Here is a 27,647-nt window from a genome sequence, read left to right on the forward strand (position 1 = left end):
GTGCTTACATAATGAGATCTTCATCACGGTCTCGGTCTGATCCCACTGCGATCACGGAGTGTTGCCATCACCACGGTTGAAAAGCTTCCTGATGAATCTACGCTTAGTTCGCCTAGCTCCATCAGTATCAGCCTGTGTTTGCGTGGCGGCATGTTCCCCTGGGTCCATGTGAAGTGTTCCATGTCCTGATCGATGTTCTGGTAATGGCGATCTTCTTGATGAAGGTCGATGCGTACGCCTCTTGGAAGTCTCCTCGCTAGACGAATCTCTTATAGTCCGGGTTTTTATTCCTTCTTCGTGATCTGTATTCATAGCCTCTTCAGCTTCCCTCGCGAGGTCGGGGTCATAGCGTACAAGTGTAAGGGCAGGCTTGTCCATGTGTCGACCAAAGTAATTCGAATCTTGCTCCGGTTGACGAGCCGAGTCGAGGATATTTCCATACGACCGTCGAGGACGCCACAAACCCGGCCGACAGCCGGCAGCTTCGAGGATAGTTCTGATAGTATCAGCTTCATGTGGATGTTTGTAAGTCGTTGTGATGTCGAGAGGAGATTTCAAGCTGCGGTCTAGGGTGTTCAGATCAGTCTCCGGTCGGGATAGAAGTTCATCGATGCATGATTCAACCTTGCCCTCTACTGCCAAATGAAAAACGGTTCTGCCGAGATTATCTTGGCTATTCACATCCACTAAACCTGTCGCAAGCATTTGAGCGAGAACTGCTGTCGATCCGAACAGCGCTGCGAGGTGGACCGGAGTGCGGCCATGATGGTCTTTGACTTTCACCTGATCTGGTGCCATCTCAATGAGCGCCTCTGCAATAGCGTTTAGATTCCATGTTGCCACGTAATGCAACACAGTCCTCTTATTGTGATCAACAACATTCGTGTCCACAATGCCCTTGTCGAGCATGATACGAAGCACACGGTCAGATCCTGCCTCGGCGGCTGTGTGAGCTGGAGTATGACCGTTACTGTCTTCCATATGGGCATCAGCGCCGGCCTCGAGCAGTCTCTTCGCCGCATACCAATTACGGACCTTCCCAGCGTGATGCAAAGCCGTCATAGCGTTCTTATCTTGGATATTAAGCTTAGACCGCGGCAAGTGGTTGATGCAATGCTCTAAGACATCATGCCACTCCTCCATAACAGCATGGATTAAAATTGACCTCCGATTGACGTCCCTTTCTTTTGATAGATCGATATGAAAGCTCTGAAGAGCGAAGAGTGCTGGCTCACTCCAACCTTGCAAGGTACAAAGGAAGGCCAGCGATATCGGGCTGCGGCCAGGACGCTCTGCTTCAATTCTTTGCTGAGCTTTAATCATACGAGGGTGGTGCATCATGATTTTGGCAATTGACTCCATCCCGAAGAGACATGCGTGTTCCAATGGTGTAGCATACCAGGTCCCGAGGATACTCGTGTCCTTTTGCAAGACACCATCGTGGCAAGGATTGATTCTCGGATCGTCCAAAATTTCGCTGACAACCTTGCGCATCGTCATACCTGAAGCTTCGAATAGAACACTTGGAACATATCCGAGGCTGTTTGACGTTATTCTTGCTTCTCTAGCGGCCGACAGCAACATCGAAACACGTTCCTCGTCGCGGTCATTTATAGCTCTCGTAATGACACTCAGATTGTCCTCAGCGCATGCGTTGACATCTGCGCCCATCCGCACAAGAGCGGCCAATGTATGGGGGTCAAGATCATTATCAAGAATTGTCCCTCCAACCGACATTACTGGCCGGCAGTATTCCTTTGCTGCGTTGCGCCAGCCTCGATTGACGGCGTTGATATCGGCACCGTCTTGCACCAATTTTGATGTAAGGAACATACTTCTGAGATAGACTGCAAGATGAATTGATGGAGGCACCGTAAGATTTCGCCAAAAGTTCTGGCCCTCCGACCATCCCCTCTGTGCTCCGATTGAACCGTCGTAAAGTGCTAGCATCAACCACAACTTCACGCTTTCTGGAGCATTCAAGAAATCCTTGAATGCTTTCCATATGCTCGAGTCTTCACCGGCCAGACCAGCATGGTAATGCCAATTTGTTGCAGCGTACGGTAGAAAATAGTAGATAGTAGGGAGGTCCCACGTGTCTTTGTACTCATGAACTTTGTGGGAGGAGAGGTCAAATAGAACTGTCCTGGCAAAAAAGCCCGGCATGTGCAACATCTTCATTGATTGAGTGGCGATATGTGCATGGGATTTGACTATGTCGACTCTGTATGAGGTAGGTGTGGTGGAACTGAGGAAAAAGTCTTTGATTGATGAATGCACAAATTGTACATACCCATCATCATCAAGGTTGATCAAGGCAGGACATATGGTTTTGAGTTGAAGCTCGGACATCATATAGTTAATGGTTTGGTGATATGTCTCCCCACGGTCCATTGCAATGGCAAAGCGTAGCTCATATGAATGCAATGGTCTTGCAGAAAGTGCAATCCAGGTCAAGATCTTGAGCGAAAGATCTCGGGACGAGACAGGTAAGCGGTTCATGATATCTTCGTACAGAAATTCCAGTGACGCTGGCAGCTTCTGAGCTTTAGCGAGATTCCGGGAGAAATCTTGTGGCTTATTTGCTTCATGGCATAGCTCTTGCCATGCCAGGACCGCCCACAAAAACATGTCTCTGGCTTTTTCACAGATCTTTTCGACTATGTCCCTCTGAAGATCGTGTGACAATTCAAACCTCCGCGATAACTCATTGGCTTTTCCTTGGACGTAGAATTTCACGTCTCTTTCACTTCGTACCGAGATGGATGGACAATCCAGCATGACCTCCAAGCTCGATATCGGACGGCTTGTCACCAAGAGCTTTATTCTTCGTGGTTTTATCCGTGGTGCTACCGAGTCAACCAATTGTTTGATTCCCTTCATAAAGCTGTCCAAGTTGTCTGAAGCCATCTCGTCCAGGCCATCGAATACCAGGTAGACAGTTTGCCAGGAAGTAGCAATCATCGCTGCCTTCACAGCATCCCACAGTGCGGCAGGCCTGGCAACGAAAGTATAGTCAGCAGAAGGTCGGCGAAATGCTTGTAGGGCTTTGTTGACTTCGAAGGGAGCAGCAAGCAGCATCTGATGTAGCAGAGACCGTAAGATGTTGCGTTCCGATTGGAGATGGCGATTTCGCTCACTGCAGAAAAAGTATGCAAGAAAGTTCCCGTGGCTCTTCTGATACTCGCCGTCCGTGACTGGTGGCATCTTGGACCAGATATACAGTGCCCGAAGAACCTTCGCAATGATGTACTTTGTCATCACGGATTTTCCTGCGCCGGCGTAGCCTCGTAACCATAGAATATCTGACTCACTCTCGGTATACCAGGTAGAAAAACTCGTGTGCTTCGGAAGCCATTCACATGTTCCTGGATACTGGTCTGGGATTCTCATGAGCTGTTGGTCATAGTCCGCGACATTTAACTCAATTACGAGATACAGAAGAGCATCTCTTGCCGTTTTGACATCCAGTGGTCTGCCTTCTTTGACCTCCTTCAAGGCGAATTTGACAGGATCAAATTTCTCGCTGTTAATGTTTGCAAACCTTACCATTTCTCGATGATTTGCAGCCACCGGAATAGTTTGCTCCGTTGGTAAGCCAAGAATTGCCGAGTCTCTTTCTACAACTGGTCCTTTGAGAGGGAGCATGATAGCTGTCTCGTAAAAAGTCTTAATGTCAATATCACAGGCTATTTCTTTGAAGGCGGTAGAGATGTCAGCCAATATTTGTGAGCTGAAAGAAAGGTTAGTAAGGAGACCCTTCTGGACCGGTTTGTGAAAAGTAGTAGTGTTGATGACATTGGCGAAGACGGTTCCCCAACTGGCAACTCGTGATCCTCGATGAGGACATCCGAAGAAAAGAATGGAAGACGTCTTCTCGAAGATATTGGTATAGTAAGGCTGGCTCTGGGCCAAGAGCAGTGCTTGCTTGCATACAATACCACCAAGAGAATGGCAGATGAAAAATATGGGGTTGTTCATTTCATCTGCGGACCATCGCTTGTTCCGCAGCCTCGTCAGGAGATCTAGAGCAAAGTCTTTGATATCGGCCGTACTGGGACTAAATGCGACTTTCGAGTTATAACCAAAGGTCATAATCCTGGCCGTAGGAATGATCTCTGGAATGAAATCTCGAGGCCACATTCGCTTGTTGTCTGCTGTCCATGTTGTAAAAGGATCCCCACCTAGGCCGTGTAAAACCACAATGTCCACATCCCATGATGCGTTTTCTTTTAGAGGGTATAGGACAAACAAGCCATGGCGCTCTGGTTCACTCCCCATTGTAACTCGGGATGTGAAGCACAGTCATCTCACTATCACACCTCTATAAACTGTAGATAAAAGACAATAGCGTCAAGAGCAGCTGAAATTCAAGCCTGCAAAAGATTGATGGGATTAAAGTGGACGTTCGCTTCAGCTGCATGCCAATACGAGGAGTCTGGGCCAAGGTACTTTGGTTTGTATAGGTACGCGGGGCCCAAAGATCGCTTCGCGAGCCACTCTCAACTTGCCTGCAGGCTGAGAGCATGATTGGCTTTTGTTAAGCAGTGGTGGCTGTTCAGCATAGAGAAAGCTGCATAAGCGTAGTAACCGTCCCCTACATGAGAACTAAGTAAACCGGAGTTTCCACGTCGTGCAACCCACCCATTGTAGCTTTGAACCCCGAAGATCGGATGTTAAAGGATAGTTGCTCTTCGTACGGGGTTCAGCCATAGAGGCTACTGTGCATATTCCCGTATCAGTGCACTTAAGGGAAGATGCAAGGGATGGGAATATCCTGGGGCCACCTAGGTAGGAAAGAGAACGGCCATGTTCTGGCACATGGATCAAAGGGAACGGCCCATTACAGCCGCACTAGCCAGTCGTCAAAGGGAGAGAGAGATCTGCCGTGCCCACGTCGCTAGATCTTGTGGAGCCCTAATTGATCCGACTGCGTTTGGTTTTCTGACCCTTTGTTGTGTTTCTGTACAGTACAAAGGTCGAAGGTGAGTTCTCGCGGATATATCGAGGCCGTCATACCGGCATCAATCATGACAGTAACGCTGATAGTCAATTTTCAGGTCCTTTTCTCGATGCCGAAACCGAATTCTTCACACAACCGAGCTAAAGTGTGAGGGGAGTCGCAGGCGATTGGTACTTCCAGTTTCGATTGACTGCGAGGATCCGAAGCCTGAGGCTATCCCCAGTGAACACACCGAAGAACAGAGATCGAAGAGATGCAGGTTCCCGAGACCTTTGTGCTTTGTGAACGCTGGAAACCATTCTTTTCGTTGTTATCCGCCAAGCCTCCCGCTTTTTCTTTTCGCCGTGTTTTTCCTTCACTTCTTGTTGCCTGCTGCAGCTGCTCATCCAGAACCACTATACACCACGTCGCCGTTCGTTTGCCGAGATATCGCACCGAAACCTTGACGCCGGGTAATGACACTTGATGTGAAGAGGGGGAAGAGAACCGGTGGATGATCCAGTCGAATGGGTGCGCGCGTGTCGAATGAAGGAATGATTTATCTCCAGAAACACACATTGGGCGATGAGGACACCAAAGCACCTCTACTCCCGAAGCGACGGTATGTGGTAATACTGTCCAATGCGCGAGCGTCTGTGGCCGGTCTGCTACCGCTGATTCTTTGTCCTTTTCGAGCGACTGCTGCATCAGCCCGTTCTGCTTGCGCTGCTATTGAGGGAACAAAATATAGTTTTCAATCTGAGCCTCGTTGCGCAGAAATGCGAGTGTGTGTTTGGGACAACAGGGAAAAGGGTCATCACAACCTCCGGTAATCCAGGTTGAGGATCATGGAAGAAAAAAAAAATAAAAAAACGGGATTCACCTATACATAGAAACATCATATATCCCTTCTACCCAAGCCTGGATTCCGCGGACACGCTAAAGCCGATAACAATCAGGGATATTGACGAGTGAAGATCGAGTAACAACATTTTGAGGAACAAACCAAACCCGGTGATGATGAAGACGATTCAAAAGTCCAAAAAGCCAAAGTCAAAGACAGCCGTTATGGGTTCGATGCATTGCCTCTGCAATCATCCCTGTTTCTGGCAGTCCATGAGAACTTAAGAGAGCTAATCTGAGGGTCGAGACGTTCATCGATTGTTGCACAAGCTCAACAAGATATGTATGAGGTATTTGCATTTCAAGAGTGTGGTTCTTTGAACCTGACTCCTGGACAGATTCTCATACACCGTAAGAGGTCATCCACGTTGATTCTAGCAAAAGCCTGATTCACATCATCCAGGCCAATGCCCATAAGCACATCATCACCCAGATATCCTGTGCCGAGTTCAGACATGGTCTCAATGTCCCCATCCTCTTCCAGTTCCTCGCCGACCAACACGGAATGTGGCCTCCAAGCCCACGCGAGACTCGGTGTATACATGAAGTAGGCACTGTTCTCGAATTCTTGTGCCCTGGTACTGGTACTGTCACTGTTCCTACCAGCGTGCGTCCTCTTTTCGTTCATCCACATGAACGACCCTGATGCGTTCCATCCGCTCTTCATACTAGGCCAATTTTGTTCGACCGTCCATGGATGTGCACGTTCATTGCTCATTAACAGTGGCCACTTGCTCACTGCTAGCATTTGGAACGGGGCTCGACTCTCCCATACAACGACATACCTTTCGTATCGCATCGGCAATTTCATATCATTGGTGAACTTCCGATGCACAATTGCGAAGTGCACAGAACGCCCATCTTCAACCGTGGCGTCTTGTTCACACTCGCCTCTCCTTGCCTGTGCACGCGTACAAAGTATCAGACGAAGGGAATTGGAGCCCTGATGCCAATGGCCGCGATTTCCCAGTCCGTCGATGATATCCTCTGGCCCGAAACAAGGCATTTCGTCGACATGTGTAAGGTTCGTGCTCGTGAGACCGTGGCCAATGAGTTTGGCGAACGTGCGTCCTTGTTCGAGTCTTGTCCTTTTATTGTCGACACTCCTGGCCCCTGACGCACTGATCTTGAAATGTCCATCGATGCGAGTGTTTGTGTAAGTGTTTAGGTTGGTAGTGTTGATCCCTATTCCTAATTCAATTATGTCGACATTTGCAAGGGTCAAAGGATGATTGCTTCTACCATCCTCGGGCTTCCCGAGCAATTCATACTGTATGTACGCCTCATCACGACCGGGAAACCACAAGACCCAGTTCTTCTCCACGCTCGCACGGCTCTTTCTTGGGTTTCTCGTGATCTCGGTGAGGTGCGGGTAACTCGTCACCTGTCCCATGATCCTTTTCCCCCTGTTCAGCACCTTTTCGATGTCTGGAAATACCGTCCGCAGATCCACCATCCACAGCCCGGCACATCCGTATTGACTCGCCGAGTTGACCAGGATCAAGGGCTCGCCCTTTCCCGACCAGAATGCGCGCGGGTCATGGAAGCCTGGAAGGTCGGGAAATGCAGACCACACGTCGTCGCACCGTTCGGCCGGCGTGGGTGGGATGTTGATCTTGACGGGCGTTGTGAGGCAGCGCAGACCGCCTCGGGAACCGAAGAGTCTCGCGTCGGAGTCAGTGCAGGGTCGTGTATCCGCTGGAGGACGACGACCACCGCCTTGGGCTCGTCGCGGACGGATCGGTGCAGTCCACTGGTGGTTGTCGTCGTGGGTGGTGGAGGTGTCGTTGTCATTGGCGGTGGCCAAAGGCAAGTGGCTGCTGTAATCATCAGTAGCAGTCTCAGACGTGGATGTTTGTGATGTCAGCAAGGGAACGCAAATGTCGGCAAGACAAATGTGCGACTCTTGATGCAGACCCGCGGTGACGAGACGAGATATGAGAACGTATCTGGCACCGCGCGCGGCCGCCGAGGCCGAGGACCAATACGGTAAAGGTAAGATGGCGGGATTGAAGAAGCGCGCCCGGTCGTCGTGAGGTGCGTCGGGAGGCGTCAAGGTGACGTTGTACAGGTCGTTGGGAAGACGAATGTGGCGAGTGACGGGGTTGAAGGTGCCGCTCGTGCAGGTCGTGAGGGTGCGGACGAGTGGATGCGCAGGCTGGATCGGCCGTCGAGGTCCAAGGTACTGGTTTTGTTCCTGATACAGAGATGATTGCTGAAACTCGGCGATGTTGAAAGCCGTGAAGCGCGTTTCTTGATCTCTGTGTGATTGGAAACCGGCGACGGAATCGAGATCGGTGTGACGAGATGCCTCCCACCATCGCTGTAAGATGTGTACGCAGACGCTCAACACGATCAGTACGAGTGTGAGTCGAAGCCATCTTCGAAGCCAGGGTGGGCGGAGCATGTCGAATCCTGACACTACAGGTCTCTTCTTGATGGCACCTATCTGAAGGAGTTGATAAGAGTGTCGATGGCTGGAGCAATAAACTTGGATTCATCTGTCTAGGCTGGGTAAGCAGGGTGCAAGATACATACCTAAGGTAGATAGGGTCGATTTACAATGGCCACAGAAAGTTGCGTGGACAAGGAGTCAGTGAATGACTGAATTCGATAGAAGGACTTCATTCACATTGTTGGTGATTGTACTGCCGCCGACACCAAACGATCCGTCTATTTGAATATGTGTATCATCGACAAGACAGATAGTAGATCGTCCCAATCCTTCTCTTCCCATGTCTCATTACTGCGTAAGTCGGTAGACACAATAGCCACCATTTACTCATACTGATACACCATTGCCCTCCTTTTCTATTCCCACAAACAGCCGAAATGTATCCCAAAAGACTTCCAGATACGACGATATCACGTCTCTTCATCCTCCGATTTATCGCTGGTATCGTCCTCAACATCGGACCCCGTTTCCCATCCATCAGCCTCCAGGTCAGCGGAACGGATCCCGAAACTGAGGAGGAAACCAATAAAGGCGATTCCCCCGAAAAGACCGAATGCCAGAGCTTCACCCTTTGGTCGCACTTTTGTGGCCAGTGAAAAGAGGCCACCCGAAAGGAAAGGTCCGACTGCGCGACCCGCGGCGGACAGTGTTTGCGCAAGGCCATTCAATGTTCCCAGCACATTGTGATTGGGGGCCGAGTTTGTAATCTATCAAACAGTCAGTCAATTCTATGCCTCCCAGACAGACATTGTAAGGAAGCTTACCAAGAGTAAAGCACTAGTCAACCCCCCGACCGCTGCCACAGTCTTGATGAGAAGTACCAGGCATATTTCGAACCATAGCCACGCTGCGCCAGAGGATAAAGCGTCGCCGCCATCATCGCTGCCCTTGTATCCAACCCAAGGCATAAGAAGGTATGCAATGACGAATCCGCCCAGACCTGTTCTATACGCCCATCTATTCCCCATCTTGTCACGAAGCTTGCCGAAAACACCCACTTGGAAGACGATTGTCACTAGACCGGCGAAAGCGAGTGATAACCCTATTTCGTTGGGGTGCAGATTTCGTCCTGTAGGTGGCTTTGCCTGTGCAAAGATTGGATATAACGAGTTAAAGGATATGTTGGATAATTGGAAGATGAGATATGTCAGGAGAAGAAGCACAGTGTCGCGGTTAAGGACATCCTTGCTGCGGAGTTGCTCTGCGTTGGCGATGAATGCTGCGTCTTCAGAGCCCCCGTCACTCTCGTCATCGTCCGCGTCTGATATGTCTACAGTACCATTCGGCTGCGAGCGTTGGCTGTGCGATTTGCCCCGACGTCGCAAATAATGCGGTCGGCTTGACGAAGTAAATTCCCAGATCCAAGTAAAGAGGTTCTTGACTCGAGTGCCCAAAGGAGCGAGATACTGTGCTTCCTCCAGAGACTCTTCAAGGAAGAGCGCCGTCAAGACCAGATCAACACACAATATACTTGCCGATAAGAGATTCGGAATCAGGTAAGGGTATGGATTCGGTTTGGATTTGTCGAACGGATTCCTTTGCGACACCAAAATTCCGCCAATGACAGGGCCTGTGATTCCACCAATGCCATATATCACAGGAAGGTACGTGAATGCTTGTGATTGATTGCTCCGATCGGTGATCTCGCCCAAACATGTAGATACCACACCCTGGTTCCCGTTCAAAAGACCCATCAATGCCTGTACCAGTATTGCCTGCCAGAGAGTTCTGCAGAAGCCGAATGCGACAAAGCACGCCGCTGTGAACAGTGTACCCAGGAGAATAACAGGCTTTCGCCCGATGCGATCAGACAACCATCCCCAGAAGAAATTCGTTGTTAGCTGCGCAAGGGCGAAGGCCGAAGCGATGAGACCAACGTAGACTCCGACTTGGCCTGGCTTGACTTCTGGAAATGTCGACGCCATGTCCGGTAGATAGGGACTTATTGAGTTGAGAGCAGTCTGTTCGCATAGAGCTATCACCGCCAGAATGGCCATTTGTTTCTTTGGTAGAGGAGAGGATTCGTGGTGGCGCTCATTGTCGGAGTGAGAATTGATGTCATTACTAGAGGAGTTGGTCGACTCGGACAGGGGACGACCTCGAGACTTGGGAGGGGTGATGCCGCCAAAGGTTTGATAGTGAGGTGTGGAAGATATTCGACGAAGCAGAGGACTGCCATGATCAGAGGGTTTCATGGTTGCGCCAGCAGAAATTGCATATGCGACTGGCAGAGGGTATTCGGATGTAGGGAAGGAATTCCGGGATTCCTAACTACGGCGTGAAGTTCGATACATGAGGAAGATGATGGTATAATGTGCTCGGTAGGATCTTGGTGTATATGCTCTCAGACACAAACAAGGAACCACTCGGTGTCAAGCAGAATTTGTTTGCTGGTGAATTTTCGAGGAACAAATGAAGGACGATCGGGCGCAGCCACACCAGGTTGATGATGCAGGTGTAAGAACAATTAATTGGGGGGAAAACGTTCTTCCAATGACGTTCGATAAGGTACCTAGTGTGACGAGTACGCTAACCGTAGCTCGACCTACATATTGGGGACAGAGTACGCCCAGCACCCAATTCAGATCTCTGGTTTCTAGCCTGCGAGGTGCCTATTTATTTATCGTCCACCAGGTACGGAGTACCTAGCCGAGTATCTATTACGAACCTGCATTGGGGTTTGTGTACCCCCCTTTCCCCCAATCACCACTTTTTTTCTAACGATTTGCATTCTGGCCCTCATATTACCTCCTTCAGACAACTGTGCATTTGTCTTGTTTTCATTACGAGCTTCACGACATGTAAATCCCTTGTTCAAAACTTACCGACAGGCTAGTACAATCAACCATCGCATGGCGATACAACAGCATCCGGCTTTCGGACAGCGCATGATTGTTGTGACATCATTGTCCAAGGCGGTCGATCGATCCTTGACAGGATCTCACGTGGCATTTTTACATCAATGATTACAAGATGACAATCACCATGTTCTATCTACTGTATGAGTTTACACAAACGTCTACCTCTCTAACCATCTACGCCCACTGCCGGTATCTGTTCCACGTTAGATACAATATTGTTCTTTGACCCTGTAGTCTTGCCTTCCGACGTCTTATAGTGCTGCGTAAAGTCATACCAAAGAGCCATGGGACCTTTCATGAAATCAACCTGCTTCTCCCGGTCATTTTCCATGCTCTTCAGTAGCTTGAGGAAGTCGTCATTCTCAAGTGCCTTGTCCGGGTCTTGATCGTACAGTCGCTTGATATTCTCCGTGGAGATGGGATCTGTCACGATCTTGAATCGCTGTCGTCGCATCTCGGAATACTTGTCCAAGATGCTCTCATCCGCCTTCCCTTCGTAGACGCCGATCAGACAGTCATAAAGCCCTCCAACGTCTGTTAGTCCGCCCGTAAGACCGAGACCTCCAAAAGGGTTGTTGACTGTGCGTTTCCGATTAGCAGATGTGATATCAGTGGACAAGATACACTTACGATGTGCTGCATCGGCTGCAAGCATGAATCTCCCCACTCTCATCTTGTCTACGATCCTCTGATGGATCTTGTAAGGGCTGATAGCAGCGAGACTGTACTCGCTAGGTTTGGGATGACCGGGCAACATGGCCTCAAATTTCATGGGTTGTCGTGCAACGAGCTCCTCTCGAGAAAGACCGTTGATCTCGCCATAGCTCACACGCCACCACCCACTGCCATCGTCGTTCTTGGTAAGACGAGCTACCATGTGCCAGTGTTCTGGATGGATAAAAAAGTTGGCATCATCATAGCCATACTTCTCGAATGGGTATGCAACCTAGTATCAGTGAGCACGGGGCTGTTCTCCTTTCTTTTACCCAGGATGAAAAAACGCACATTGGTGGCAACGATTTGCTTGTCCCAGGTGTAGCCAGGGAATTCCTTTCCATACAGACACCTTCGCACGACACTAGAGGCGCCATCGCAGCCAACAACGTAAGTCGCTTCCAAACGCTTCGGACCTTCGGATGTCTCGACGTCCACCCAGGCCTTCTCTGCGTCTTGGCCAATGTCGACAACTTTATGATTGAATGAAACTGTCAGCGTGGGCTGGGCAACTGCATGCCGGTACAGTAACTGGTCCAGTTGAGCCAACGGAAGACAGGCTATCCTGTCTGGATAATCATGAAGGTAACTGTTGTCTAGGCCGGCCAAAAAGGTGCCGTCAAGCTTGCGCCAACTCGTCACCGACGGATCAAACCCTTCCGCTCGAATATCGTCAATGACACCAGCGCGGCGGAGCACGTACGCAGCAGGAGGACCATAATATGCGGCCCTAGGAGAGTCGTCGAGCTCAGCAGATGCCTCGAGGATATGGACACTGACTCCCTTCTTTGCTAGCATCAAACCGAGAAGCAGGCCACTCGGCCCGGATCCGACGATGATTGTCCAAGGTTTTCCAGAGGCCGTCATTCTGACTAGTATGTGTTGTACTCGGTAGAAGAAAAATATATGAAATCTTTGCTTACAGTTACCAAAAAGGGCGCGCTTAGGCTTATTTTATCGTGGCCCTCCACCAAACCATGTCTAGCCCCGCGATCTGGCCAACCCTCAGGAGACATCTTGAGCCGCTCCGGTGTGGCTTGAGAACTCTGCCGAGTAACCCAATGCCTGGGACAGCATGGGGATAGCCCGGGTGTGGAGAAGAGGTAACCAGTGGGGCGCAATTCTTGCTAAGTGCGGTATCAATAGACGGCACTATGAAAGAAATTCTGGTGAAGAAGGAAGAATCATTGGAAAACTACTTGAAGTTTCTTAAAGAGTCTTTATCCACTAACGTGTTCGCGAGCTGAGTAGTGCGACTATCGTACATGGAGCGATGGTCACATATCAGATGTAAGAGACGTTTCACAACCTCGGACAAGCACGCCCAGTCGGCAAGTCGGTCAAGCCCCGCACAGGGCAAAGCAAATGATCCAAAGATCCTTCTGTAACTATACTGTATGTACATACCTATTCAGCTGACTGTGTGAGGATACGAGTGCTGGAACATCAATAAACCAGCGTACACAAAGATCATCCAAACAAAAAAATCTTAATCGTGGAGCCTCGGCCGTCAAAGCTCCTCGAACTGTAATCTATTTCTTGATCCGAAATTCCAAAGTTCATATCACGAGGAACAACTCAAAACATCCGTTGCAATCATGTCGTCGGGAGACAAAGTGGCCGAAGCACACAAGACGCTCTATGAACAGGGCATTCCAGTCCGCACCGAGGTGACTGGTCCTCAACATGTCGAGCGCTCACTTCAGAACAATTCCTCTGATTTTGCCCGGCCCATGCAAGAGCTGGCAACGGAATGGGGTTGGGGATCGATCTGGACCAGGCCTGGACTAGAGCGCAAAACCAGAAGCCTGCTCAACATTGCAATGCTTTGTGCATTGAACAGGATGACTGAACTCGGAGTGCATATAAGAGGCGCAGTCAACAACGGCGCCACGGAGCTGGAAATTCGGGAGACTCTTATGCAGGTAGCCGCCTACTGTGGCTTGCCGGCTGGGCTTGAAGGGGTACGAGTGGCGGAGGCTATCCTGAAGAGTATCAGGGAAGAGAAGAAGACTTAGAGAGCCTCAGTCTATCAATCATCGTGGTGCTTTTACATTGTGTGCATGAATGCAGGCCAAGATCACCGTCGAAATTGGCCTGCTTTTGTCTGGAATAGCGATCTCGCATCGGCCTCGCATCGCTCTGCGACTCGCATTCCTTCGTGTTTCTACCGGGGGGCTTTGTCTGGAGCTGAGGATCGCACGTGACCGCTGTAATGGGCTTGAGCCTGGGCACGCTCGACGCCTTGACGCCTGACGCCTTTTCGTTGAATGAATGCATCCACAAAGACAATGGTATCGTGATCCGAGCAGCTATATTAGCACTTCGGCAGGCTCTTGTTTGTCAAGAAGTCCTACTTTGCGGATGAAGAGGGTATCAAATTGACCGGATGTGTTGTTGCTCAGCCAAAAAGATCTAATACTTAGCTTAATCGTAAGGGCAGAGAACTGCGGCGTACATACCTAGTTACAGTGGAAATACGGAGTACTGGATCTAAAATAGGGCGATTAGCTGCGTGCCCTTCAGTATTGTGTGCTCTTTTGTATCCGTCGTGTATCCATTTCTATCCTCGTAGTGCCTTGGTCGGCAGCCTTATTGCCCGAACGCTGTCATTTTCCCGCAGATCAGATTATCCCCATTCCACGCTGACTTGCACTATTGACAGCCTGCGACACTCGTTCTTGTTCGTTGCCAACACTCACCTCTTCGTCGCCTTGCCGAGTACTGCTTTCTGGTCGACATGGGCACGAGTACTAGGCGATCCAGCTTTATTCCCGCCTCTTAACGCCCTCATTACCTCGCTTTTAAGCGGAAGTCGTGCTTGCCCGGGGTTGCTTGCGACCACACCCTCCCATCATTACCGTCGTCGCCGCTGCGGATGAGCCAGCCCAGTCAGCCCGACCGTCTTTTGGCCAACTTGACTGGCGCCTTTCCTGTGCTCTCGAGCCTTTTCGGGTTGTCGAATATGCGCAGCGACTTCACGATCGAAGCCTGCGTTGATTTCCTTCCTCCCCATTGCGCGAGTCCGACCCGGCTGCAGTACTGATCATGGCCAGCTACCAGAATGGACAGCCTTACTATCCCCAGAACAACCATCCTGCATCAGGCCAGAATGTCCCTTACGGCTCGCAGCCTGTCTACCCCTCACGCCCTCTTGAACGCACTTCAAGTTTCGATGCCGGAGACGATGAACGAATGTTTGGCGGAGGCCAGGCGCAGGCGCAGCCTACCCAAGGATACCAAGCGTACGCAGGGTCGGCTGGGACGAGCCCGCATACAAACAGGACACAGTCCACAGCTACATACAATTCAGCGTCCTCTCCGTACAGAACCAACACGCAACATGCGACGCTAGGAGGATATCAGCATCAATATCAACATCCTGTGGTGCCCGCTCATCAACCCTATAATCCTGCCCAATATCAACAGCAACAGCAACAACAGCAGCAGCAGTCGACCTACGCTCCCCAAGGTTATGCCACATCGCCCTCTTCATCTTACCCTAGCACATATCAGCCGTATGTGCCAGCCGCATATGGGGACCAAAATATCAATCTGCAGAACTCAGGATATAACAGCTACGGTTACTACGATGCAAATGCCCAAGTGCACTATTCTACTTCCACATCTCAACCTCCGCCTCCTCCGCCCCGTCCGGACCAACCAGCCGTCTACCCAAATTTCCAAGCATACAACGCCTATGAGCACGATCCTTCTCAGCTTTTCGGCAGTCACCACAGCACATCCTCCACTGGCCAGAGTCAATCGGCGCATTCCCCTCCCGCACCCGCCCCTCCACCACACAACGCCTCGCTGTTGGACAGACGGCATTCGCGCTCCACGAGCATACAAGATGAGAGATTCTCCTATGGGACAGGGGTTGCAGCGCCGTACCAGAACACCTCGTTGAACGCATACTCATCACCAGATATCAATCGAAATGCGTCATTTGCGAGCCGCATGAGCAATCAATCGGTGTCGCCGCAGCCGTCCATTCCGACTCCGCCGAGTAGAAACCCTTCTAATGCCTCTCCTCAGCGCACAGGCACTAATCGACACCCCCAAGGCCGATCTCTTCCAGGGGTACCATCGGAGTCAGAGTCTGACAATGACTATTTCAATTCAACAGGGACTCCAAACGCCCGACAGCGCGGTTCAGCCCCGGCAGCTTACGATGATCTGATGCACCATCTCGACGAGGCCATTGGAGGTAACTCGTTGCATGCGAGGTCTGCGAGCGATCAAAGATATCGCAATTCAAGAGACGGGGTTGCGGAGGGCATGTTCCCGCAACAGCCTTCTCCGCAGCCTCGCCTTTCCCCGGATGAAGCCCCTACTCACCTCAACGGAAACATCGCCTCGACCGGTGACACCTATATCAACTATGGAGCATTCACCGATGACAGTGATGCAGAAGCGGCGGCTGGTCTCGCGGCTATGCAAGCTCTAGATGAGCAAGAAAGAGCCGAAGATGCTCGCAGGCGTAGTGGTTCGGCCACATTGTTTCCCAGTCAACCTCGTTCAGACGGAGGTGCGGCACACCCATCGTCCCAGGAGCAGAGCAGTGACAGTGATTATACCGGCTACGATCTCAGTTCTGCTGGCGGCGGCTATGTCCCCGATCTCTCGTACGGCGAGCCGACGATGTCCAACTATGCTGCTGCCGCTTCCATGCCTCAAAGCGAGCTTTACAGCAGGCTGAACAACCGCATGAATTCGGTTCGAAGCTCCGGAGTGTCCTCGGAGGGACGCGAATCGCAGGCAAGTGGTCATGAATCGTTACCGCCAATCGAAACGCTTCAATCTTATGCTCCAGTTCCCAATGTCGCGCGCGTAGATACTGGGGGAACAGGAGGTCTTACAGAACCAAGTCCGCATCCAAGACGACTAAGCTATGAAGATGGCGACGAAGGTGTATTTGTTGATTCAGATATTGGCGGAAGATCAGGTGACACCAGCCCTTCTCGAGATTCAATTCCAGATTTGTTCTTCCATCCTGGCATGAGCCAACAACGACCACTGCCTCCGCCTCCCTCGCATTCGGATCCTGGCCGGGTGCCACATCTCATGCCCGCAGGCACTTATACTCAGCAAAGTCGGTTCTCACAATACACTGAGACAAACAGACAAAGTTACCCTGCTGCGCCTGACGCATACACCAATGCTTTGCTCAGCCCAGCATCTGTGCCGAGGTCTACTTCCTTGTCTAGTACTCGAAGTGCTCCTCGCGTGGAATATCCGATCCGATCCAAAACAGATGCAGATCGCCAAAAGGCGTTACGACAGCAAGGACGGCCTGTTTCAGACCTATATGATATTGCCAGCCCACAGTCAGCCGTTGCGTTGGACCTCCCAACCATCCCGAGAAAACGCTACAACCCTGCTAAGCTTACCGCTGATCAATTTAAGAAATGCTCGGAGCCGTGGGCTTTGAGCTCTATTGTGACTTGGATCAAAGATTTGGCCGAAGAAGAAGTTGACCTGAAGGAACACCACATTGCCGAAGGCATTATTGCCCTGTTCATGAACAAGGTTCCGACAATGTATGTTACGGAAGCCGAAGTGTTGGGAGAAAGGGTAGTAAGGGAGATGCTCGCCGCCAATGCATTGGTAAGAGAAGAGGAATGGGTCAAATTTGGACCTGGAACCACCTCAGGTGTTCTCTACCAATTGACTGGATCCGGATGTTACTCCTCGAAACTCCATCTCACACAAGCCAAGGGAAGATGCTATTCGTACCATTGTATGAGGACTCTGAGAAAGGTGGATCTTGACACACTGCCTGAAGAAAAGAAGTCTGAAGATTGGGCCACTTTTTACAAGCTCAAAAAAGAAGACATTGAAAGTCACGAGAAGAAAGAAATCGAACGACAGAATGTACTTCATGAGGTTGTCACGAGTGAAGATCTTTATATCAGTCAGCTCGATGTTCTACGTGTCCTCTACCGGGACAGACTCTCTACTGCACAGCCACCCATCGTGCCTTCAAAGAAATTGCCAACCTTTTTGAAAGAAGTTTTCGGTGGCGTTGACAAGGTTAAGAAAGTCAATCAAGACTATCTCTTGGGCCAGCTCAAATATCGTCAAACAGAGCAGGGCCCGTGGATAGCGGGATTTAGCGACATCTTTCGTGAATGGATCCGAAAAGCTCGGCCTGTCTACGTGGAGTATGCTTCCAATTTTCCTCGAGCCGACTATCTTATGCGGCGTGAAGCCGAGCGAAATTTCCATTTCAAAAGTTTCCTCGATCACGCTCGAGATGACAAGCGGTCCAATCGTTTGGGTTGGGACAATTACCTGAAAGCCCCCATCACAAGACTACAGCGTTATAGTCTCTTGCTGTCAACTGTCCAGAAAAACATGCTGAAAGAGTCGGAAGAGAAGCACAACCTTGCCTACGCACTGGACGAAATCCGTGCCGCTACCTATGAATGCGATGCCAAGTTCGCCGAGATGACCAAGAAGATGGAATTGATTGAGATGCAAACCAAGTTACGACTTCGACCACCGATGGAAAAGGAGGTGGAGCTCAACCTCGACCACCTGGGTCGCGAGATCGTCTTTCGGGGTGAGCTACAACGAGCCGGTGGTAAGGGCTTCCAATGGGTCGACACTCATGCAATTCTTTTCGACCATTATCTGGTGCTTGCGAAGCCTCTCAATCGAGACCGAAAAGAAGGCTATTATGACGTGTCAAAAGTGCCTATACCGATGGACTTGCTCGTTTTAGAAAGTGCGACAGATCCTGCTGTGGTGAAATCTTCCGTCAAAGGCATCGGTGCCGTTACGACGACCGTGGTCCCTCGAGGCCAGCCAACAACGGATACTCGACTCAATCGGGCACAGTCATCTTCGAGTGGCGGCCCAGGCACCTTGACACATCAAACCACAAACTTGTCCATAGGATCTGGAAGTGCCAGTCAATCCATGGTGCCAATAACCACATTGGATTCTGGGAGTTCGAAAGAGGAAAAGATTATGTATCCTTTCCGCATCAAGCATCTTGGAAAGACTGAAACATATACCCTATACGCTCCCACGGCGCAGAATCGGCAAGACTGGTGCGAGGCCATCATTCAAGCCAAGACTAGACATGCAGAGGCACTCTTTTCTCAAAATGCCGAGCCATTCAAGCTTCGTGTTCTGGCAGATACGTCTTTCGGCTACGAAGGCCTAGCGTACCCTGGGAAACAAATCAAAATCCGTGGAACACCACTCGATCGAGCTATCCAGGAAGCCGAGAAGAAGTTTGAGGGTCAAGGTCGGCCGGCGCCCGTGTGTAGAGCCCAAGTCAACTGTGCAACTGTTTTCAACCAACCGTATGGTAAACTCATGTGTGCGGTCGGGACTGACTATGGTGTTTACATCTCCGAGTATCAAAACTCTCGGGGATGGGTCAGGGTAAGCCGCCTGGTTTTATGTTGGCAAGTTTCCACTGACATCTTTTGAATAGGCTATTCAGATGCAACGGGTGACGCAAATTTCAGTACTCGAGGAATTCAACTTGTTCTTACTCATCTCAGACAAAGCCTTGATTGCATATCACTTGGATGTGGTATGTCCACCATCGGGACTTCCCCCTTCACACGCCGATACATCAAGTCGCAAAGCACCTCAGAAGCTGTCTGGCTCGAAGGATGTCGGCTTTTTTGTGTCTGGCAGGATGAAGGAACGCACTTTGGTGTTTTACAAGAAGAGGGATGGTATCGTATCGACGTTCAAAGTTCTTGAGCCCGTTTTGCAAAAGAGCACGACCAGTCGATCACGCTTTTTGCCATCTGCGTCGCGCCGAGGCCAAACGGAATTCTTCAGGGAGTATGACGAATTCTACATCCCGGCCGAGTGTTACAGCCTCAACCTGTTCCAGTCGAGCTTGGCGATATCAACGGCAAGAGGGGTTGAGGTATTGACGCTGGAAAAGAAACAGACATGGAGCGTGCCCAACCTGAGGAGTGAACAACCCGAGACTCAGGCTCATTTGAGTTCGATCGCTAGTCGTATCAAGGATCTGAAACCCTTGGGGATGTTCAGGCTTGGGGAAGCAGAGTTTTTGGTTACGTTCGAAGAATGTGCGGTGTATGTCAACAAACACGGAGACATTTCTCGTGGAGTGGTGATGGAATTTGTGGGTCGAGCCAAGTCGGCCTGTCTATACGCGCAATACTTGATCCTGGTGGACGACGATTTTGTCGAGATTCGAGATGCCCAGAACGGCAGACTCAAGCAGGTCATCGTCGGTAAAGACATCAAATTGATTGATGACGGCGGTGGCGGTGTGGGCGGTGCCCAGACACAGGCTGCTCTAGGAGGTGGAATTAATGGACTAGGACTCAAGAATTTCGGGAATGCACCACGAATGCCGAAGCTGGTGTTACAACATCCGGAACATGAAAAGAGTCATGTTCTCGTCGAGCTGCTATTGACGACCGAGACGGAATAGGGATTGGCTTGTTTTCACGGGAACTCCGAGGAGGGAGTATTTATTGTCAAGTAATGAATCACCTGGACTGAAAGAACTCGGATAAGGTTTTTGCGGAAAGAGAGAACGGGCATGACTGAACGACCTTGGATTATGGCTGTTGTTGTTAGTGTTGATGGTGCTACTACTATTGACGAGTGAGTGGTATTATACGGGGTACAAGAACAGCAAAGAATATCACACCTTTTTTGTCTTCATCGTACTATTTCTGAATGTTTGTCCTATATTGGGGAATTTCTTAAGTCCGTGCGGAAGTACAAATATGGTGTCCGAGATGTGGCACAACGAGATGTGATGTCCCTTGGTGGTCAGTAAATCTTGGGTGCCTGATCTGATGTGATGCCTTTAGGCACTCAGTGTGGCTTGCAATGACGATGACAAAGGACGGTTCAGGCCCCCCGGCGTCGAAGGGATTTCGAGGCAGAATGCTTTGTAAGCCTGTACTTTCTGCCGCCATGTGCCTTGGTTTTGCCCGAATTTGCTTAATGATGTCGTCCGGAGATGATGTAGTGGGGAGGTAAAAACCTCTTTCGCATGTGTGATTGGTCTGAGTCGGACTCGGGGGACGGACAGATTCAATGAAGCGAGAGGGCAAAGGACCAGAAGACTACTGGCTAGCTCTCCGTAAGGACGGAATTGACGAAGTGAACGAACGAGGTGTAAAAGGCAACCAGAGAAAACGAGAGATGTTCATGAGTGTACATGTATATTTATATCAAAGGTCCACTTCCTTTACTCACAAGGAGACACTTTTTTTTTCCAACCCGAAGTACTTGACAACATTTCAATGAGAAGTTTCGAATGTATAACGAGAACACACTTGATTAGAATATTCCATTTCGACATATCCCCGTATCACCATCATCACCGTCACCACCATCACCAAAAACATCAACGACCACATTTACCTTCCATCAATACTTGACCAAGAGTATCGGTCCTTCTGGTAATTACATCTCACCCAAAACCTACTCCATAACGATTCATCCTTGTTGCCCGAAGAAAAGACAACAAGAACAAAAAAAGATATCCAAAAAGAAATATCAAAAAATGTCACAAGCACATCCATTTTTCCACAACACGAGTCTCGCCTTGAGCGTTTTCCCTCTCCTCTTCGGGGTCAATGCCATGTTCCGACCCACCGCTCATTTGCAGGCACTCGGGTTTCCTCTACACGACGAGCCCACGGCGAAAAAGTTGAATCTCGCGCTGATGAGGATCTGGAGTGTTCGAAACTTGTCCGTCGGGTTTCTGTTGGCTTTGATCTGGAACACCGGGGATGAGAGATTGATGGCGAAAGGTCTCGGTGCCGGAGTGGCCATGTCCCTCACCGACGGGTTCGTGAGTAGGTTGTTGACGGGAGGTGGTGAGACTCAACATTGGATTTTCCCACCCGTGGTGGCGGTCGTCATGGCAGGGCTGTACGGTTGGTTTGATTGAGAAGGCGAGGGGGTAAAAAAGGTACGAAACACAAAGATATGGGAGAGTACGAGGCAGTAGGTGGTTTGTCCTTGTTGTGATACCGGGGGGTTTGAACGGAATATGGATGAATCGAGGAAGATATCAAAAGATGGGGACTTGGGTCAAATGAATTCCGTGGAGGATGAATCACCTCCGGGTTGGGACAGTGTGATGGAATAATGGTAATATATATAGTCTTCAATATCTCAAATATCTCTCTTTCGTCCGTATGCCAGCCTCAGACTTTTACATCATCTCGAAGAGTCTACTGTTTAGAAAGAAAACAAAGCACTTACGAAGACTCGACGCATGATCGACGATGAAGACTAAACAGTGAAGACAAGTACACCTTCTCGCTGCTCCCGGTGAGTGTTCATCCGACTTTGATGAAGCTGCAATCTGTCGGCTTGACATCATCTTCCCCAAGCTATAACAAGGACACCGTGCCTCTTATAACCCACCAAAACCTCTCGCGAACCTTGCCCCGTGCTACCGAGCACAAGACAATGTGGTTCACATCATTCAAGGTCACAGCCTTGCCGCAAGCACCTTCATATCACGGCTACTTCAGCAGCTCGGCATACTCTTCTAGGCTCTGACCAATCAAGTCCACAACGCCCCAACCGGTGTTACCCTTGAACGTCCTCGCCCAGATCCGAGCAATTCTGCTTCCCAACTGTTCCATTCTGGTTGCATAGTCTCCCGACTCCAACGTTGACCCGCAGCCATGGTCTCTGTCGCGTACTGGCACTGATTCAGGCTGTGAGACCGGGAGTGGGCCGACATTCGTCTCTTCTACCATTTTCTCGATCCACAAAAAAATTAATTGCTCATGTTTCGACATCTTGAGCGACCCACTTGTAGCTGAAGCCCTTCCAAGAGCAAGGAGCCACCTGCTCAATAGAAAGGCATACTCCAGACTGACGAGAGAGTGCTGAATGCTCCAGTAAAATGAATGACTGCGCGCGACAAAATCAATGCCCAGCCGCACCGGGATAGATAGAGCATGGGCGGCGTGAAGCAAGGGTTTCACGAGTCCCGGACCGCGCTCGAGCGGCGGGGACGATGCTAGAGATTGAGAAATCACGGCCGGGTCCTGCGAGATGAGAGCTCGACGTGGACCGATGTTGAGATACATGTGAATGTATGCCTGGCCCAAGAGCGCCGCAGAGGTGAAGGCGATGGGCCCGGCCGGATTGCGTGGGTTTGTGCTAGATTCTGGTGTCTGTTTCCAGCGGAGTTTCCAAGCGTGGAGCGCGTCCTCGAGCACGCAAAGATCCTCGGCTCGAAGGCTCACGCTCAGGCATTCGCTCTGGTTTTGATGTTGACCATCTCGCAAAGGCGGGTACAGACACAGCTGACGAGCAAAGTATATGTGTTGAAAAATACCGTGGAGAAGGACGTGATTCCCCATTGGCGTCGACGCATAGAGGTCACCTGGGAGAGAAGGGGGACGGGTAAAAAGGAGGGCAAAAGAGGTTTGAAACGGCATGCCCGATGCCTCCCCAGAGCTGAATGCCCGTTCATACTCAAAGCGCCATTCATCTGCGCTGGACGCCTTCCAGAGAGCGGTATTGCATGGCAAGTTGAGTTTCAGCTCGGCGTTCTTGATCAAGGAAGCTCGGTTATACATGATCGAGTGGAGGTTTAAAATGGTGAATGCCGCGAGCTTTGTTCGACGATCGCGCTCTTGCCTCACCCATCGGCGCCAATTGACTTCATTCGAGTCGCTTGTCATGGCGAAAGTGGTCTGGTCGTCTTCGGCCAGACCATGGTCGCGGATCATGTATGCCAAGACTCCTTGTAGTGACAATAGCTCCTGGAGAATATCCTGATTCTTTCCCCATGGGGCAAATATAGTGAGCAGGAGGAGAGTCTGAATCCTCTCCATCAGTTCGTCTCCTCCGCGATCCTCAAGCCCCATCGACCGGCCTTGTTTGGTTGAAAACGACAAAGGAAAACACCCGCAACGGTCCAGATCGCGGGTTAAAAGCGCTCGCACCGCGTAGAAGAAATCAAACCCCCGCTCTTCTTCGAAGCGATACTGCGCACCACATGCAGCCAGCGCAAGAATGAGTGCTGGATGGCAGCGGTCTATGGATGTGGTGGGTACATGGATGAAGGGGTGGTGTTCATTCAGGCCGTCGATGAATCCGTCGAGCGACCGTGCGAGAGCCCACCTGGATGGGGGGAGGAACTTACAAGGCAATTCGTCTTTCAAGCCCTCGAGCTTTTTGACAAATGTTTGGTATTCCTGCTTTCCAATACTAGCAATTGATGGCGTAGGTACGACAGGTGCTTGAATCGGTCCCATATAGTCGCGGTCATCGGAGTCTCGAGACTGGGGCTGAAGTGAAGGCAGGCGAGACCCGAAGGTCGAGTAGGGGACGTCATCATTGTGTACGCGTGGACTCTGACAAGACAACACTTGGCTGCTACCTGGTTGCAAATTGGAGTTGAGGACGGATGTGGAAGACTCAAGTGTGACGGAGAAAGATGGAGCCTGAGAGAAGAGTTCTGGTTCCCAGCTTGGACTGAGCCCGATGCTGTCTAGGAAATGGTTGAAATCTTGCATGGGATCTTGCAACGGTCCTGTCAAAGCGAATCGCAGCAGATCATCGTTGTCCAAGTCCACGGTAGTGGTCACTTCACTGGGGCCATCCAAGGGGACTGTAGCACTGTCTTGCTCTTGTTGAGACTCGATCGATGGGTGTTCAATGTGAGCTGTGTCCTCGGGTTCATTCAAAGGATCTGCATCGAAGGTGCTCCAGGTCCGATCTACAGTCTGTGACGACGAGATGGCATTGAATATGGCCGTCGTGGGAGTAGACTGTCGTCTGTGCAAGCCACCCTGGTCGTCACTCGCTTCATCTCTTTGATTCGATGGATGAATCAGTCGGCTATGGCGGACCAATAGATCGCGTCTGCCAAACGATTTGGAGCAAACGGAGCAACCGTACGGCTTCTCCTGTGTATGCGTCCGAAGGTGTCGCTGAAGATGCTCGGCACGAGAAAATGATCGTTGGCAGTATTGACAATCCGGCGGTGCCCGGCGCCGCGCCTTACGTTTTGCGTGTGGCTGCTGTGGTGTCATTGGTGGCTCTTGCATCGAGACCGCGTACTCTGCTGGATGACCGAAGTGGGGAATGCTTCTGGCCAGAGAGTCAATGTCCACTCTGAGGCGGAGACACACCAGAAGACGACTTGGGTAGACGAGTAGTTCGAAAGATCATGTGAAGTAAAAAGATCTCAATTTAGGGGATCACGTTATGGAAATACTAGCAGTAGGGACCGACTATCATCAAGAAGAGGGACAAAAGTGAACACAACTGCCCCCGCATACAGTGTATGAATGCCCCCTCACAGCAGTATTTGACCCCGCATCTTGGCAAGGCTCAGAAATAGGGAGGCGGCTCCATCGTTCTCTCTCTGTCTCCAACCTCGGATATCACGGTTCCTCAATCATGCATAACCCTGTATAAGCCGACCGACCTCGTCATTATTGGCTGCTCAGAATCTTGTCTAGAGCAAGCGGATCGCGGGGTACAAATCTCACTTTGTACGCAGGTGGTCGTGCCGCGAATTGGTCAGGCTCGATCGAGTCCTGAAAGGTGGGCGGAGCCGTCAGTCTTCAGAATAGGATCAATGCTTCAGACACAACACTCACCTGCAGAGGGTCAACTCTCCATTTGTTGTCGGCCACGTCCTTGCTGAGTTCGATCTTGAAAGACCAGATCAGACGTAACAGCATGATGTATAGCTGACGACTGGCCAACTGATTGCCTGCGCACATCCGTGTACCTAGATTCAAGTAGTATCAGCCCGCGAGTATTGAAAGGTAATGGACCTGCATTGCTTACCCATGCCAAATGCGGCGTGGTCAAGACGCAAGTCTGTCTCTGCTCCCTCCATCCAGCGCTCTGGGCGGTACTGGTTGACATCAGGCCCGAAGAACGACTCATCTACAGGCGATTCAGTCACTGTTCAGTTGCCGGAGAGATGGGGCGGTGTTTTATCCTCACTTACCACGATTGCAACCCCAGGCGTTGAGGAAAACGGTGGTTCCCTGAGGTATAAAAATATCTCCGTATTGGATGTCCCTCAGCGCACTTCGTGGCAATGAGAGACGAAGGACGGAGAAGAAGCGCAAGCTCTCCTTCACCATGGCAGAGAGGTACGGTACTTTTTCTTCCCGGCCGTCTCCCCAGTCACCCGCGTCGTACACCTCTTGAATCTTGGCGTATGCAGTGTCTTGGATGTCCCCACGGCGGGCCAGTGTGCCGATGGTCCAGATCAGGGTGTTGGCAAGGGTATCAATGCCTCCCGAGACCATGGACATATTGATCGACATCAACTCAACTTCGGTGAACTTGTGGTCCGGATCTCGCAGGACATTTCCTTGAATGCAAGGTTTGTCGGTCCCGAGCTTCATCTGCTGCTTGTGCTCGTCACTGAATCGGTTCAGGTACGCCAGTCGCCTGATATTTGTGTTTTTCGCGTGAGCGGACTTCGCATTGACGGGATTCCATCTGAGCAATGGCACATAGTCCTGGAGAGCCCCGACCACCGATCGGAAACCTGACACTTGTTCCTCAACATCCAGGAGTTCCTCAAATAGACCCTCTTCCCGAGGCAACCTGCGGCCATAGTTCACCGTCATTGTCAGGTCGAGGATGGTGTGGAGGACCAGTAGCTTGGGATCGATCGCACTCTGGCCCGATGCGCCGTGTTTAAGAAGCTCAGAGATCCAATCACGCGAGGTCTCGTTGATAAGCGGAGTGTACGCCGTCACAGCGGACCGGTTCATGGCACTTGCGGCGGCTTTACGACGTCTCTTGGTGGAATCACTCCTGTTGTACGCATGGATCAGTAAATGCCTCCTTCTTAGACGAGAGATGGAAGAAGAGTAGATGTATTACCAAGGAGTTGTCCCAATGGTGGAAGCGAGACGAGATAGCTGGCTGTGAAAAGTGTAGAATCGAGGCCGGTCAATCAAAGCGCCTCCCTGGCCGACAAAGACATCTTTGGCCGCCTGCATGGAGGTAAAGACGACAATCGGCATGTTGCCAAACATGATCTGATAGACTCCTCCATACTTTTCACCCCATTTCCGGAGCTGCTCGGCCGGGTCAGGGTAGACCTGGTGAAGGTTGCCTACTATAGGCAGTCCTGTCGGGCCTTTGATGGGCAATCTGGCTCGAACCCGATTCACCTCGCTGACCAAAAGGTACGTCCCAAAGAGTACTACCAAAGTTACGGCGAGACTTTGGACCAGATCCCAGGGGGCGGCCCTGAGGTTGAGTGGCAGGTTCAGCGAATGCAATTCGGAATCCATCGGGGCTAAAATTCAGGCGAGTGACTATGTCAAGAAATATTGCTTGGTCTTTTAGGATACAGATGTCCTCGAAGTAAATGTGCTGACAATATATAAATGTGTGTGGTTGTGCATATATATCTCTCTGCCAATTCACGAGGCATTCTCTCCACTTCTCTAATCCCGAGGGTTCTCTCCTCACCTGAATATGCGAAGCCATAGGAGTGATATCATTCTCACATCCATACTGACTGATGATACTGACCCCTCGAGGCGATCTTTGGAGTATCTCTCTGCCGCCACATTGTGTCGCCACATGCCTGGATACCACTTCGGCCTCCAAACGTGTGGGATTCTTGGAGACCACACATTCCGACTGTGAGCCAGTGGGGCAATCTTGGTCAAATGTAGAGTAAACATAGATGAGGAGAGAATGCTATGTGACATCTGTCTTAAGGGAAAATACCCCCAGATGAATGCGGACACGGGTAGTGTATGTGAAGATATCGTCTGCAGGT

General features: G+C 50.6%; 8 protein-coding genes across 8 annotated transcripts; 2 read left to right on the forward strand and 6 right to left on the reverse strand.

Moving 5' to 3' along the window:
• Positions 1 to 51: 51 nt before the first annotated feature.
• Positions 52 to 4,281, reverse strand: PV06_09357 (uncharacterized protein; the record flags this gene model as incomplete). The annotated part of the gene is made up of 1 exon (XM_016410795.1): positions 52 to 4,281. One exon carries the CDS (start codon positions 4,279 to 4,281, stop codon positions 52 to 54), a length of 4,230 nt encoding a protein of 1,409 aa, XP_016258602.1.
• A 1,715-nt stretch (positions 4,282 to 5,996) lies between these two features.
• On the reverse strand, positions 5,997 to 8,252 carry PV06_09358 (uncharacterized protein; the record flags this gene model as incomplete). Its single annotated transcript, XM_016410796.1, has 1 exon — positions 5,997 to 8,252. The coding sequence occupies one exon, from the start codon at positions 8,250 to 8,252 to the stop codon at positions 6,147 to 6,149; it is 2,106 nt and encodes a 701-aa protein (XP_016258603.1). The 3' UTR covers positions 5,997 to 6,146.
• A 458-nt stretch (positions 8,253 to 8,710) lies between these two features.
• On the reverse strand, positions 8,711 to 10,495 carry PV06_09359 (uncharacterized protein; the record flags this gene model as incomplete). Its single annotated transcript, XM_016410797.1, has 2 exons — positions 8,711 to 9,007; positions 9,065 to 10,495. The coding sequence occupies 2 exons, from the start codon at positions 10,493 to 10,495 to the stop codon at positions 8,711 to 8,713; spliced, it is 1,728 nt and encodes a 575-aa protein (XP_016258604.1).
• An 832-nt stretch (positions 10,496 to 11,327) lies between these two features.
• Positions 11,328 to 12,742, reverse strand: PV06_09360 (uncharacterized protein; the record flags this gene model as incomplete). The annotated part of the gene is made up of 3 exons (XM_016410798.1): positions 11,328 to 11,740; positions 11,792 to 12,107; positions 12,167 to 12,742. 3 exons carry the CDS (start codon positions 12,740 to 12,742, stop codon positions 11,328 to 11,330), a joined length of 1,305 nt encoding a protein of 434 aa, XP_016258605.1.
• A 1,764-nt stretch (positions 12,743 to 14,506) lies between these two features.
• On the forward strand, positions 14,507 to 20,551 carry PV06_09361 (uncharacterized protein). Its single transcript, XM_016410799.1, has 2 exons — positions 14,507 to 19,276; positions 19,329 to 20,551. The coding sequence occupies exons 1-2, from the start codon at positions 14,924 to 14,926 to the stop codon at positions 20,313 to 20,315; spliced, it is 5,340 nt and encodes a 1,779-aa protein (XP_016258606.1). The 5' UTR covers positions 14,507 to 14,923; the 3' UTR covers positions 20,316 to 20,551.
• A 575-nt stretch (positions 20,552 to 21,126) lies between these two features.
• PV06_09362 (uncharacterized protein) lies at positions 21,127 to 21,794 on the forward strand (the record flags this gene model as incomplete). The annotated part of the gene is made up of 1 exon (XM_016410800.1): positions 21,127 to 21,794. The coding sequence occupies exon 1, from the start codon at positions 21,405 to 21,407 to the stop codon at positions 21,792 to 21,794; it is 390 nt and encodes a 129-aa protein (XP_016258607.1). The 5' UTR covers positions 21,127 to 21,404.
• A 583-nt stretch (positions 21,795 to 22,377) lies between these two features.
• On the reverse strand, positions 22,378 to 24,924 carry PV06_09363 (uncharacterized protein; the record flags this gene model as incomplete). The annotated part of the gene is made up of 1 exon (XM_016410801.1): positions 22,378 to 24,924. The coding sequence occupies one exon, from the start codon at positions 24,922 to 24,924 to the stop codon at positions 22,378 to 22,380; it is 2,547 nt and encodes an 848-aa protein (XP_016258608.1).
• Positions 24,925 to 25,314: 390 nt separating this feature from the next.
• PV06_09364 (uncharacterized protein) lies at positions 25,315 to 27,150 on the reverse strand (the record flags this gene model as incomplete). Its single annotated transcript, XM_016410802.1, has 5 exons — positions 25,315 to 25,419; positions 25,483 to 25,616; positions 25,676 to 25,777; positions 25,842 to 26,665; positions 26,735 to 27,150. The coding sequence occupies 5 exons, from the start codon at positions 27,148 to 27,150 to the stop codon at positions 25,315 to 25,317; spliced, it is 1,581 nt and encodes a 526-aa protein (XP_016258609.1).
• Between the last annotated feature and the right edge of the window lie 497 nt (positions 27,151 to 27,647).

The sequence above is a fragment of the Exophiala oligosperma genome, assembly GCF_000835515.1.
Source record: "Exophiala oligosperma strain CBS 72588 unplaced genomic scaffold supercont1.10, whole genome shotgun sequence".
In the NCBI taxonomy this organism is placed as follows: Eukaryota; Fungi; Ascomycota; class Eurotiomycetes; order Chaetothyriales; family Herpotrichiellaceae; genus Exophiala; species Exophiala oligosperma.

Coding starts and splice junctions, on each gene's coding strand:
- PV06_09361 (XM_016410799.1), top strand. CDS start 14,924: ATGGCCAGCTACCAGAATGGACAGCCTTACTATCCCCAGAACAACCAT. Junction 19,277..19,328: donor ACTCTCGGGGATGGGTCAGG/GTAAGCCGCCTG, acceptor TCTTTTGAATAG/GCTATTCAGATGCAACGGGT.